At 43.7% G+C, this 13,241-nt stretch overlaps 1 protein-coding gene across 2 annotated transcripts in view; it reads right to left on the bottom strand.

Annotated features, from left to right (window-relative positions):
* Positions 1-10,239, bottom strand: part of Ccdc77 (coiled-coil domain containing 77) — a 36,013-nt gene extending 25,774 nt beyond the window's left edge. The window contains exons 1-4 of one of the 2 annotated variants that reach the window (XM_028880405.2): positions 10,105-10,239; positions 7,464-7,517; positions 3,838-4,075; positions 3,071-3,213 (exon numbers count right to left, since the gene is read on the bottom strand). In XM_028880405.2, the coding sequence (XP_028736238.1) occupies positions 3,071-3,213; positions 3,838-4,075; positions 7,464-7,501 (419 nt within the window). In that variant the 5' untranslated portion in view covers positions 7,502-7,517; positions 10,105-10,239. The remainder of the gene's footprint in view (positions 1-3,070; positions 3,214-3,837; positions 4,076-7,463; positions 7,518-10,104) is intronic. The other variant, XM_037204188.1, reaches the window with a different exon arrangement.
* Positions 10,240-13,241: the final 3,002 nt, after the last annotated feature.

The raw sequence follows: 13,241 nt of genomic DNA, 5'->3' as shown, positions 1-13,241 counted from the left end.
AACAAACAATCACACCTGGCAATGGTGGCCCACGCCTTTAGTCCCAGGATTTGGGAGGCAGAGCTCTCTGTGAGTTGGAGGTCAGCTGGGTCTACATAGCAAGTTTTAGGCCATGCAGGACTACATAACCCATTTACAACCTCTATCCAATTTTCTAGACTATAAGCTGAGGAAGAGCCTGATCCCCCAGGAGACAAGACCCTGTGTCTCCACAAGTGCTTCACTACAGGGTCTTTGGACATTTCTTCTAGTAGTCACAGGGGGATCTTCAAGACTCAGGCATTTCAAGGGCTTCTGGATACCGTCTCAGAAGACACTGGTACCTGGGAATGCGAAGCACTGTCATGACACAAGACATATGGGGACCATGCTAGTAATCAAATTTTGGCCCAGATCTACTTCACGGTAGGTCTACTAGATTTTCAGACTCATTTCCCCAGTTTCCAATGGAGAATAGAAGGTACACACTTGGTAGTTGGCACAACCTCCAAATTAGTAGTTTTTGTTTTGTTTTTTGTTTTTTATCATCTGAGGTAAGCCATGGGAAACTTCTCAAACTAGCCTTCCCTACTTGGTCAAGATGACAATTAAAGGCTAAAGACGCTAGAGGAAGTGCACACGAAATCTTCACTTCATTCATCAGTATGACCTACAAAAGAACAATGGACTCTGGAGAGCTACAAAGTAGGTTTCAGTGCCAGATGTGTCTTTGCTAGAGCAGATTCATTTGGTCTAAGGTTTATGGACTAATGAGGCAAATGCCTTAGTGTCCATATCCCAGAAGAAACAAGCAGCGAGCCAGGCGGAGGTGGCGCATGCCTTTAATCCCAGCACTCGGGAGGCAGAGTCAGGCGGATCTCTGTGAGTTCGAGGAAAGGCACAAAGCTACATAGAGAAACCCTGTCTTGAAAAACCAAAAAAAAAGAACAGCCAAAGTTACACAATGAGACCCTGTCTCAAAATAAATAAATAAAAATTTAAAAGCACCAAAAAAAAAAAAAAAAAAAAAAGCAAAACCCAAACCAACAAGACTGAAGGCCAGATGTGGTGGCTCAAGCCTGGATCCTAGCATTTAGGAGGCTGAGACACGAGGGTCACAAGTGATTGGACAGCAGATGACACAGTCACTTCCAGGCTAACCTGGGTTATAGAGTGGGGCCTTGTTTCTTTTCTTCCTTTCTTTCTTTTTCTCTATCTCTCTTTTTTTCTTGTCTTTTTTTTAGGGGGCAGGGCTTCTCTGTGTAGCCTTGGCTATCCTAGAACTATGTAGACCAGGCTGGCCTCAGAGATCCCCTCCCTAGTGTATGTGTGGGGAGGGGGAGCTAAAGGTATGAGCTACCATCCCAGTTGACCTTGTTTCAACAAACAAACGAAATCACTAAAAAAACAACAAAAGAACAAATAGCAAGGAACTTGAACTTACATTTCTCCAAAGACATATAGATGGCTAATAAACAGATGAAAAGTTGCTCAAGCCTGGAGTGGTGGTATACATCTCTAATTCCAGCACTCAGGAGGCAGAGGCAGGGGGATCTCTGAACTCAAAGTCAGCCTGGTCTATAGAGCGAGTTCCAGGACAGCCAGGGCTACACAGAGAAACCCTGTCTCAAAAAACCAAAGACAATGAAAATCAAGACCAGAACAAAAACTGTCTCCCATCCATTAAGACCACTACTAAAACAAACAAAAAACAAGCAACCAATCAACCGACAACAAAGATACCACAAAAACCAAAAACAAAGTAAAAAGATAACAGGGGCTGGAGAGAAGCTCAACAGCAGAGCGCTTGCTCTCTTGCAGAGGACACGAGTCCCATTTCCTACAACATCAAGCAGCTCACAGCCACCTGTGACTGGATGTGTCTGACTCCCTCTTCTGGCCCGCGAGACACCTGCAAGCAGACACACAGACACACAGACACACACACAAACATACACACAAATAAAACTCAGTCTTTGGGAAACAAACAAACAACAACAACATAACAGGGATGACAAATGTTGACAAGAAAGTAAGAACCTGGGTCCGTGTAAAATGGTATACCCACTGTGTAAACCAGCAGAGCAGTTCCGCAAAAAGTTAAAAACAGAATTACCAAATGATGCAGTGGATTCAAAGCTATATAAGCAAGTTTGAGGCTGGCCTAGATGCTGTCAGAAAAGAATGGAATTAAAGGGCTAGAGAGATGGCTCACTGGTTAGGAGCACTGGCTGCTCTTCCAAGATGATCCAGGTTTGGTTCTTAGCACCTACATGTAACTTGAGTTCTAGGGGATCTGAAGCCTTCTTTTGGCCTCTGCTGGCACTACAAAAGCAAGACGTACAGGCAGGCAAAACATCCATAGGCATAAAATAAAAATTTTTAAAAATTAAGCTGGGCGGTGGTGGCGCACACCTTTAATCCCAGCACTTGCAAGGCAGAGGCAGGCGGATCTCTGTGAGTTCCAGACCAGCCTGGTCTACACAGTGAGTTCCAGGACAGCCAGGACTGTTACACAGAGAAACTCTGTCTGGGGGTGGGGGTGGGGAATCACTGGGGGCTGGTGAGTTGGCTCAGTGGGATAAAGGCACTTGCTATGCAGGAGAAAACCAAGTGTCCAAAGTTGTCCTCTGACCTCCGCATTGTGCTCTGCTGCAATTACACACCCCCACACAAACATCAGGTATACATACATACACAATAATAAAGAAAATAAGTTGTTTCCTTTTAAAGGAATAACGATTGGATAAAGGCTTTCTCTCACAAGTTTATGACTTCTTCATGAGTGCAGTCTGTAGCCAACAACTGGTCAATATCAAGACACAAAAGTCTGAGTCCGTTGCCTTTGAAAGACCACCCTAGTCCTAGAGCTTGCTGTGGGGCTGGCCTCTTTAACCACCCTATCATAGTTCTAATTTGCTCGTTGGTGTTTTTTTCTAAGAACCTCTCCAGTAACTGCCTTTCAGGTAAATCTCTACTCAAAGTTTGTTTCCTGAGGACACAACCAAAGAGAATGACTATCGATAAATTTCATCATTTTAAGAGTAACTCAGAGTGGTAATTCTAACATTTCCCTCCTTCTGTTTAGTACCTGATTCTCAGCCGGTCATTTTCTGAGTAGAGTCGTAAAACATGTTCCCGTTCCTGGAAGAGGCAGACTTGCATGTCACTCAGGGCTTTCTGCAATTCAGCAATCTCTTCCTCCCTCTGCTGCAAATTCCATTCAAGTTTATGCTGCAAAAAAAACCAACAGAGTAGTTAGAAACATATTAGGTTCAAAGGAAACTTCTCAGTGGATACGGAGGAGTCAGTTCACGGAGGAATATTCCTAACTGACGGCTTCACCAATACGGAATTCAAGTGGCGGCACTGGGTTGTGCACACAGTTGAGCTAAAAAGCAAAAGGATGAGACGGAGGCGTAGCCCGGGGGTAGAGCATCTGGTAAGCAGCCATGAAGCCCTAGGTTCAATATTTAGCACTAAAGGAAAGGAAGGAGGAAGGGCAGGAGGGAGAGAGGGAGAGACAAAGCTACAGGATTAGTGTGATTAGAAAGTCCACACATTAACAACAAAGCCCGTAAGCCTTCCGTTCACACACAACAGCACCAAGAATGCCTATGTCTCACCTGTTGAGTGTGTGTGTGTGTGTGTGTGTGTGTGTGTGTGTGTGCAAGTGTGCATGCAGGTACATGTGTAACCCAGAAGTTGACTCTGGGTGTCTTCCTCCATCGCATCTCCAACTTATCACCTGAGACAGGGGCTCTCACTACCCTGAGAACGCAGCAATTCAGTGAGGCTTGCTCAGCCAGCTCCGGGACTCTGTTCCCAGTACAGGGATCCTCTCCTTCTTTTCTTTACCTGTCCTTCGCAAGCTTCTCTGTAGAGGTCTAACTTCTTCAACAGGTCCTCATTTTCTGCCTCACAGGTAGCCATCTTCTTCTGATAATACTCCAGGAGCTCCTGAGAAGGGCAAAGGATGGCCAGCCGATCCTGGGTTGAAGGCAAGGGAGTTGACTCCACCGAGTCCGCCATACTCTTCCACCTGTTGGGATCACTGAAGCCCGAGGCAGCACCGCGTTTGGAAGCAAAGGTTATTCTATGTGAAATCAGAAAGCATATGTTCAATCCTCTTGTAATACAACACTTGTAAGACATAATTTTTTAAAATAAAAGGGTTTTCTTGTTGTTGTTGTTGTTCATTTGTTTTTCAAGACAGAGTTTCTCTGTGTGGCTTTGGCACCTTTCCTGGAAATAAAAGGGTTTTTTTGTTTGTTTGTTTGTTTGTTTTGTTTTTTTGATACAGAGTCTTACTATGTAGCTCTGGCTGGCCTAGAACTGGTTATGTAGACTAGGGTGGATTTGAACTCACCAAGATCTACTTATCTCTGCCTCCCAAGTGCTGGGATTACAGGGATGAACCACCACATACAGTGAGTTTATGCTCTTAACGTGCTTATAATTAAAGCACTCATATGCACTGAAAGTTTGATTCAGGGCTGGAGAGATGGCTCAGAGGTTAAGAACACTGATTGCCCTTCCAGAGGTCCTGAGTTCAATTCCCAGCAACCACATGGTGTCTTACAACCATCTGTAATGAGATCTGGTGCCCTCTTCTGGTCTGCAAGGACACATGCAGGCAGAACAATATATACATTAAAAAAAAAAAAAAGAAAAGAAAAAGAAAGTTTGATTCAAGCCAGGCAGTGGTAGTGCACGCCTTTAATCCCAGCACTCAGGAGGCAGAGGCAGGTGGATCTCTGTGAGTTCGAGGCCAGCCTGGTCTACAGCGCGAGATCCAGGAAAGGCGCAAAGCTATACAAAGAAACCCTGTCTCAAAAAACAAAAAACAAAAAACAAACAAAAAAAAAAATCAAAATAAATAAATACAATATGAATGGATACTGCATAGTGCCCATTAGAAAATCTATTATAAGAGAGATACATAGCAACAGGAACAACATCAGATCCTAATCTCTAGCTTCTGAAATTGAACTGCATATCATATGGGACGATGACATAAACAGTAAATGTATCCCAGTACTCAGGAGGTGGAGGAAGGAGGGTCAGAAATTCAAGCTCCTCCTCGGCTACATTGAGTTCCAGGCCAGCCTAGAGTACAGGAGACCCTGTGTCCAAAATGGGGGCCAGGGCAGAGAAAAGAGAATGACTGGAGAAGAAAGTTTAGCTTCTTCGTTCTTAATAATCAAGACTTAAGCTAGCACAGTAAAGCTAGAAAACAAATAGTGATCTGGGTGTGGTGGTGCACACCTTTATTCCACACACAGAGGCAGGTATATCTCTGAGTTCCAGGCTAACCTAGTCAATGGAGCAAGTTCTAGGCAAGCCAGGGCTACCTAATGTGACTCTCTCTAAAAAGAAAACCAAAAACCAAGCACCTCTCCATAAAAAGAACCAAGCAGCCAGGCAGTGGTGGCCCACGCCTTTAATCCCAGCACTCGGGAGGCAGAGCCAGGCGGATCTCTGTGAGTTCGAGGCCAGCCTGGGCTACCAAGTGAGCTCCAGGAAAGGCGCAAAGCTACGCAGAGAAACCCTGTCTCGAAAAAACAAAAACAAAAACAAACAAACAAACAAAAAGAACCAAGCAAACAAACAATAGTTAATTAAAATAAAAAAGTAACTGTGTAGAAGTCCTCCTATGAAAACCAATCTAGTTTGGCATTTAAAATATACAATATATGGGGCTGGAGAGATGGCTCAGCAGTTAAGAGCACTGGCTGCTTTTCCAGAGGACCCAGGTTCAATTCCCAGTACCCACAAGGCAGCTCACGATCATCTGTAACTCCAGTTCCAAGGGATCTAACACCTTGTGCAAAAGGTGCACAGACACAAATGTAGGCAAAATATCTATACACATAAAAAAGTGTAACAAAACAAAATAGACATTAGAGTGCAGAAACTTTGCACGAGACAGCCAGAGTTAGAGCTAATGAATGTGGACAATACACAGGCTCATTTGTAAGTAAGCAAGTGCAATAAACTATCAGTTGGGGTGTAGCTCAGCAGTAGAGTATGTGACTAATTGCTAGTTTAAATCCTCAAAACACACACACACACACACACACACACACACACACACACACTTTACAACTAGCATGAAGAAATAAACCTGATACTTCCTCAAATATTGAAAGCCTTTAGGGGCTGGACCTATAGCTCAGCAGCAGCACAAGCTTGGCATACACAATGCCAACACCCCAGCGCACACATCCCTAGCATCCTACACAAAAGCTCATATCAGAAATACTATTTTATTTTCAAAGACTGGGAAAGAGGCTAATAAAATCTGAGCAACTTGGGCTGGAGAGACAGTTCAGCAGTTGGGAGCACTGGCTACTCTTCCACAGGACCCAGGTTCAATTCCCAGTACCCACATGGCAGCTCACAACTGTTTGTAACTTCAGTTTCAAAGGATCTGACACCCTCACACATATATGCAAGCAAAACACTAATGAACATAAAATAAAAATAAATTAATCATTAAAAATTAAAACAACTCCAGCCAAGCACTCGGCCAAGATCCTGGAGTTCAGCAGAAGAGGGAGGAGGGATTATAAGAGCAAGGGGGTTCAGAATCATGATGGGAAAAACCACAGGAATAGCTGACCCAAGCTAGTGGGAGCCCATGGGCTCTGGACTAACAGCTGGGGAGCCTGCATGGGACCAAACTAGGCCCTCTGAATGTGGGTGAAAGTTGCATGGCTTGATGTGTTGTGGGTCCCCTGGCAATGGAACCAGGACTTATCCTGGGTACACGAACTGGCTTCTTAGAGCCCATTCCCTATGGTGGGATGCCTTACTCAGCCTTGATGCAGGGGAGAGGAGCTAGGTCTGGCCCCAACTTAGTATGCCAGCCTGTGTTGACTACTAAGGGAGGCCTTACCCTCTATGAGGAGGGGATGGGGGTAGGCTGAGGGTAGTTGGGGGGTAGCAGAAGAGGAAGGAGGGGGAACAGGGGTTGGTATGTAAAAGGAGAGAAAAAAATTTTTAAATAAAAAAATTATTTAAAAAAATAGAACAACTCTTACATTCTACAGATGGAGGGGAGCTGTGGTTGTGAGGAATGAGCACTATATAGCAACTCTATCTCATGTTTATATATTGGTTGCTCCCTATGACCCAAGATCTACCATCACTGTGGCTCCTCCATTCACACTGAATGAGTACTAGCATTCCTACAGAGAGGCCATATTTTGTCTTGTTTTGGTAGCTCTTGCTATCCTGGAACTCAATATGCTGACCAGGCTGGCCTCAAACTCAAAGAGATTCACTGTCCTCTGCCTCCTGGGATTAAAGGTGTGTGCCACCACCACTGGCAAACTATTTTAAACTCTAGATTCTGAATAAAAATAGAGAACTGAGATTTCGAAAGTATGCTGTCCCTGGAGCATATACATCCCTATACTGACTGGATGAAACCTATAGAAGTACTGATTAATTAACTTAAAAATAAGCAAATATCTTACTTTCTGCAGACAGGTGTGTGTGTCGGAGTAAAGTTCATCCTGTCTTATTTGCACCTATCAAATACACAAAATTGATAATGAGGGCCAGGAAGAGTTTAAAAAATATATATTTATATTATATATTTGTATTATATTTATATAGTCTATACATATAGGCTATACATCTTGGTTCCCTCTCAACACTACCACATTTGACTCCTGAAGGGAATGTAGCATTTAGACCAACATTGGGTATCTTAACTGTTTCTTCAATTTGTAATTAAAGGAAAACAAAACAAAACCCAAAACTTTTTTCAAATATTTTTGTTTTTTAAATTTATTTTTCTCTTATGTGCATTGGTGTTTTGCCATGGGTGTTGGATCCCCTGGAATTGGAATTACAGACATGTGGGTGCTGAGAAATGAACCCAGGTCCTCTGGAAGAGTAGTCAGTGCTCTTAACCACTGTGCCATCTCTCCAGCCCCCAAAACTTTTTAAGATTTATCTCATTTTTATGTGTGAGTATATTTCTGCATGTGTGTGTATGTATGTATGTATGTATGTATGTATGTATGTATGTATGTGCAACACGTGGGTGCTCGGTGCCCGAAGAGGTCAGAAAAGGGTGTCACATACCCTGGAAATGGAGTTATGGACAGTTGTAAGCCACCATATAGGTTCTGGGAATCAAACTGTGGTCTTCTGCAAGAGCAACAAGTGATCCTTTTCTCAGAAAAGCACATTCCCCAATCCTTCCCTCCGCCTCCTTCCCTCTCACTTCCTCACACTCCACCAGCACTGGGGTTACTGTCGTCGTGAGCAGCTGTGCAAGGCTGGGGTGCTGAAGACCCAACCCCTGGACTTCACACTTGAGGCAGGCACTTTGCCGACTGGGCTGTCTCTAACCCTCGTGGGGTGTTTGTTTGTTTTCATTTTGTTGGTTTGGGGAAGGATCTAGCTACGTAGCCCAGGCTGGTGTGGAACTCATTGTGTCATCCAGACTGGCCTGCACTATTACCTATGCTCCTGCCTGAACTTCCCGGGTGCTGAGGTAACAGGTGGGTGCCACTATATACTCGGTATCGTTAAAGATTTATTTATTTTTACTTGTGTGTGTGTATTCACATGAATGTGGGTGCCTAAAGTGGCCAGAAGAGAGTGCTGGGTCCCCTAGAGCTTGACCACTTCATATGGGTTCTGGGAACCAAACACAAGTCCTCTACAAAAGTAACAGCCAGGTGGTGGTGGCACACGCCTTTAATCCCAACACTTGGAAGGCAGAGCCAGGGGATCTCGGTGAGTTTAAGGTCAGCCTGGTCTACAGAGAGAGTTCCAGGACAGCCAGGGCTGTTACAGAGAGAAAGCCTGTCTCAAAACAAACAAACAAAAAAAGTAACAAACACTCTTAACCACTGAACTATCCCTCCAGCTCTGCTTCTTCTTCTTCTTTTTTTTTTTCAAGACAAGGTTTCAGCTATAATTCAGCTCCTTCCACAACTAGTTAAAGTCACTTAATCAAGACTATTCTGTATGTAAAATTTACCTTAAATACTATTTTCTTTATCTCTTCCCTGAGTTTTTCCCATTCAAAATGATCTAACAGTCAATGGTGGTGGCTTGTGTCAGTAAAACCTAGCTGAGGGGAGATCACCCAAAATTGAGGGCAGCCTAGGGTACAGAGTTAAGTTCCAGGCAAGCCTGGGATACAGAACGAGGCCTTGTCTCAAATAAACAACAAAAATCCCACAAAATGATCTATCAGAGTGATCCAGCCGTTGTACTTCCAGCACTTGGAAGGCCGCGACAGGATTACTGCCATGAGACCAGTTAATACATAGTGAATCCCAAGCCCATGGGCTGCAGAGTAAGATTCCCGTCTCAAAAAGCAAAAACAAACAAATAAAAACCAAAAACAAATGTTTTCACTGGAAAGTGATTGTATTTACAGTTCTACAATGATAACCGGTCTTCCCGGCAGACAGAAGCCATCTTGACACTACCTTCCAAGGCAGGGATGCCTCTGTTTATATAAAAGTTAGTGGGGTGGTGGCGCACGCCCTTAATCCCAACACTCTGTGAGTTCCAGGCCAGCTTGGTCCACAGAGCGAGATCCAGAACAGTCAGGGCCTACACAGAAACCCCGTCTCGAAAAACAAAAACCAAAAAAAAAGTTAGTGGGTTTCTTTTTTGGAGGTGGAGAGGTGGAACTCAGGGCCACGGACATGCTAAGCAAACACTCCACATATTGGCCACAACCCCGTTCCAAAAAATGTGGTATTTACTCGCATAACTACTTTCTGAACTACTTTTATTAAACCTTATTTTACAAACGAGGAAATCGAAGTTTACAGAGCGGAGGGAGGCGAAGGCGGAACTCCATCCAACTCCCTGACGTCTGGATCCGGTTTTCTAGCAAGTTCACCCAGTTCCTGACCAGATTTTAGCTACCTCATTTATTACAGCTCTCCGCGTCCCGGAGACCTCTCCTTTTGCAGACAAACTTTGCATGATTGGTCTCCAAGTCACCTAAAGACCTAGGTTTAGTCTTTTGTTGCTCCCTTCTGCACGGATAATGAAAGCTTTTTTCCCCCCACCAGATTTTCTTTCTTCCCAACGTCTGTCCTAAAATCCCTTCATCTTTACCCCGAAATCCACACTCACCAAGCGCTAAACCTGGGAATCCGACAACGCAACCGAAAAACAACTCAAATCGGCGAGCGTCCACAAAATCCTACCAATCGCTCACGAGCTTAGGGGGCCTTTTGGCTTACCCACCAATAGGACGGTTGTTCCCATCTTGCCCTTCCCATCTTGCCCTTCCCATCTTGCCTTGCGCCTCACCAGGCAGAGGTTCCTGGGAAGTGTAGTTTTTCTTCTGCACATAGCGTTACGCGTAGGCAGGATGTGTGTGGGGGCTGGTAAGTAGCTCTTGCCTGTTAGAACTCACCGGTTTTGACAACTTGGTCTAAACTCACTGAACTGTTTTTCTTTAATGAAATCTGTTGCATAAGTGACATACATAATCACGGAGTGGCTCACAGGAATACCTGAGTGTCTTGTACATATTGTAACCTTCAATTATGTTTCAAGTGAGCTTAAGAAAAGTTTTAAAAACCCTATGGAATGGTGATCCAAGCTTGTGATCCTAACATGTGGGAAGGGGACTAAAAAGAACCAGGAATTCAAGGTCATCCTCCGCCAAATAGCAATTTAGAGCCCTTGGTTATATAAGTCCTTGACTCAAAAAGCCAAAACAGGAGGGAGGAAGAAACTCCCATGACTTGGTGGCTTAGATGTCTCCAGTCACAGGATTACATATTCAAATGTTATGTCTAGCCAGTCTCACTTAAACATCAGGAGGATATATGAAGAGCTGAGAGTGGTGTCTTATGCCTTTAATCCCAGCACTGGAGGGGAGGGACTCAAAACAAAAGAGGATACATAAAAGGATTAATTCTGCAATGCATGTTAACATCGCCTTAAACTTTGGAAAGCTTAAAATGTGAAGCTTTCATGTCTATGTCAAGTTCAATGGCTCACTGATAAGTGGAACCTCAGATTTTCAACGTGATATTTCAAATGACATTCATTTTCTTATCCATGTCATAGGAAAGGATAAAGGGAAAGTTTATAGTTTTTCCATCTTTGTTACTCTATTTTGCATAATCCCTGTGAAATTCTTGGAGTCAGGCGGGTGTGAGGAGTATAGTTCAGAGGCAGAATACTTGTTTGCTATTTGGTATCCATCATTCCTGAAGCCCTAAGTTCAGTCCCAGGTTATATCCAACCAATGAGCAAACAAGCAAATAGCCATTAAAATGTGTTTTGGGTCAGGGGTGATGGGCTATGTCTTTTAATTTGTTTTTTAAGACAAGGTTTCTCTGTGTAGCTCTGTCCTAGAGCTTGCTCTGTAGACCAATCTGGCCTCAAACTCACAGAGATCTGCCTACCTCTACCTCCCATGTGCTAGGCCTATGCCTTGAATCCCAGAATGTAGGAGGCAGACTCCCCTCTCCCTCTCCCTCTCCCTCTCCCTCTCCCTCTCCCTCTCCCTCTCCCTCTCCCTCTCACCTCTCTCTCTCTGTGTATGCTTTTGTTTCTGGCTTTTTTTTTTTTTTTTTTTTTGAGAAAGAGTCTCACTATGTAGTCAGGCCAGCTTTGAACTTGCTACAAAGACCAGACTAGTCTAGAACTCACAGAGATCCTCCTGCAGAATCTGCCCAGCACACACACACACACACACACACACACACACACACACACACACCTCAATGGAAAGATGGCTTAAGAATGAAAAATACTTAGCCGGGCGGTGGTGGCGCACGCCTTTAATCCCAGCACTCGGAGCAGAGCCAGGCGGATCTCTGTGAGTTCGAGCCAGCCTGGGCTACCAAGTGAGCTCCAGGAAAGGCACAAAGCTACGCAGAGAAACCCTGTCTCAAAAAAAAAAAACCAAAAAAAAAAAAAAACCAAGAATGAAAAATACTTGTTGCTCTTGCAGAGGACCCTGATTTGATTCCTAGCACCCACATAGTGGCTCACAACCATCCCCAACTCCAGTTCCAGGGGAATCCAATACCCTCTTCTGGCCTCCTTGGGCATTAGGCACACATTTGATTGACATACACACATGCAGGCAAAACACCCATAAACGTAAAATAAATCTAAAAGTAAAATTTTAGTGTAATTTCGTATAAATACTAATTTTTACAAGTATGAGTCACTCATTCCTACACATTTCCAAATTTTAAAAAAGGAGGAGGAGGAGCCTTAAACTCTCATTGTGGCCCAGGCTGGTCTTGAACCCAGGATCCTCATGTCTTACATGCTACTCTACTGGAATTATTGGTTATTCTGCCATGCCATGTTTCTTAGATTTAATTGCTACTATATGGAGAATATCAACATCCATCCACACAATCTATATAAGTGAGAACTTTTGGGTCTTTCAATACTTTTAAAATATATAAAGGAGTCTTTTTGTTGTTATTTTCACTTTTAAGACAAGATCTCATGTAGCTCAGGCTTGTCTTGAACTTACTTTTTAGCAGAGGAGGACCTTGAATGCCTGATTATCAGGTATGGTCATCCTATAGTGAGGTCTTAAAAAGTATTATTTATTTACGTATCTATTTGTGTATCTGCTGTATGTGTGCAAGTGCCCTCAGAAGGTTAAAGAGAGCATTAGCTCTCCTGGAGCTGTGGTTACAGGGAGTTGTGAGCCAGTGTGGATAATGGGATCTGAACTCAGTAGTAAGTGCTATGGGCTGCTGATCCATCTCTCTATAATGGGCTTTTGTTGTTGTTGTTTTGGTTTGTTTTTGTTTTTTGAGACAGGGTTTCTCTATGTAGTCCTGGAACTCTCTCAGAGATCTGCCCGCCTCTGCTTCCCAAGTGCTGGGATTAAAGGCTAACACGGCCTGGCTATAATGGGCTCTTGGAAAAATGTTTGAGGACCAAACAGGTATGGAGAGTAAGGCAGGAGGAACTGAGTTCAAAGACAGCACAGGCAACTTAGCCAGACCTTGTATCAAAAATAAGGTTTTAAAAAAGGGGTGAGGGGCTGCTGAGATGGCTTAACCAATGAAGGTATTGCTGTCCAGCCTGATGACTTGAGTTCAGTTCCTGGACTGACTCCAGCAAGTTGTCCACTCATTTCCACATGTGCATCCTGGCACGGTGTGCTACACCCACCCCCACCCCCCACACTAACATAATAATGTTTTCTTTTCTTTTCTTTTTTTTTCTTTTTTTTTTTTTTTTTTTTTTTTTTTTTTTTTAACTGCTCAGCGGCAGAG

The sequence above is a fragment of the Peromyscus leucopus genome, chromosome 3 (genome assembly GCF_004664715.2).
Source record: "Peromyscus leucopus breed LL Stock chromosome 3, UCI_PerLeu_2.1, whole genome shotgun sequence".
Lineage (NCBI taxonomy): Eukaryota > Metazoa > Chordata > Mammalia > Rodentia > Cricetidae > Peromyscus > Peromyscus leucopus.
The sequence above is the reverse complement of the archived record's forward strand: the minus strand, read 5'-3'. Positions and strand labels throughout refer to the sequence as shown.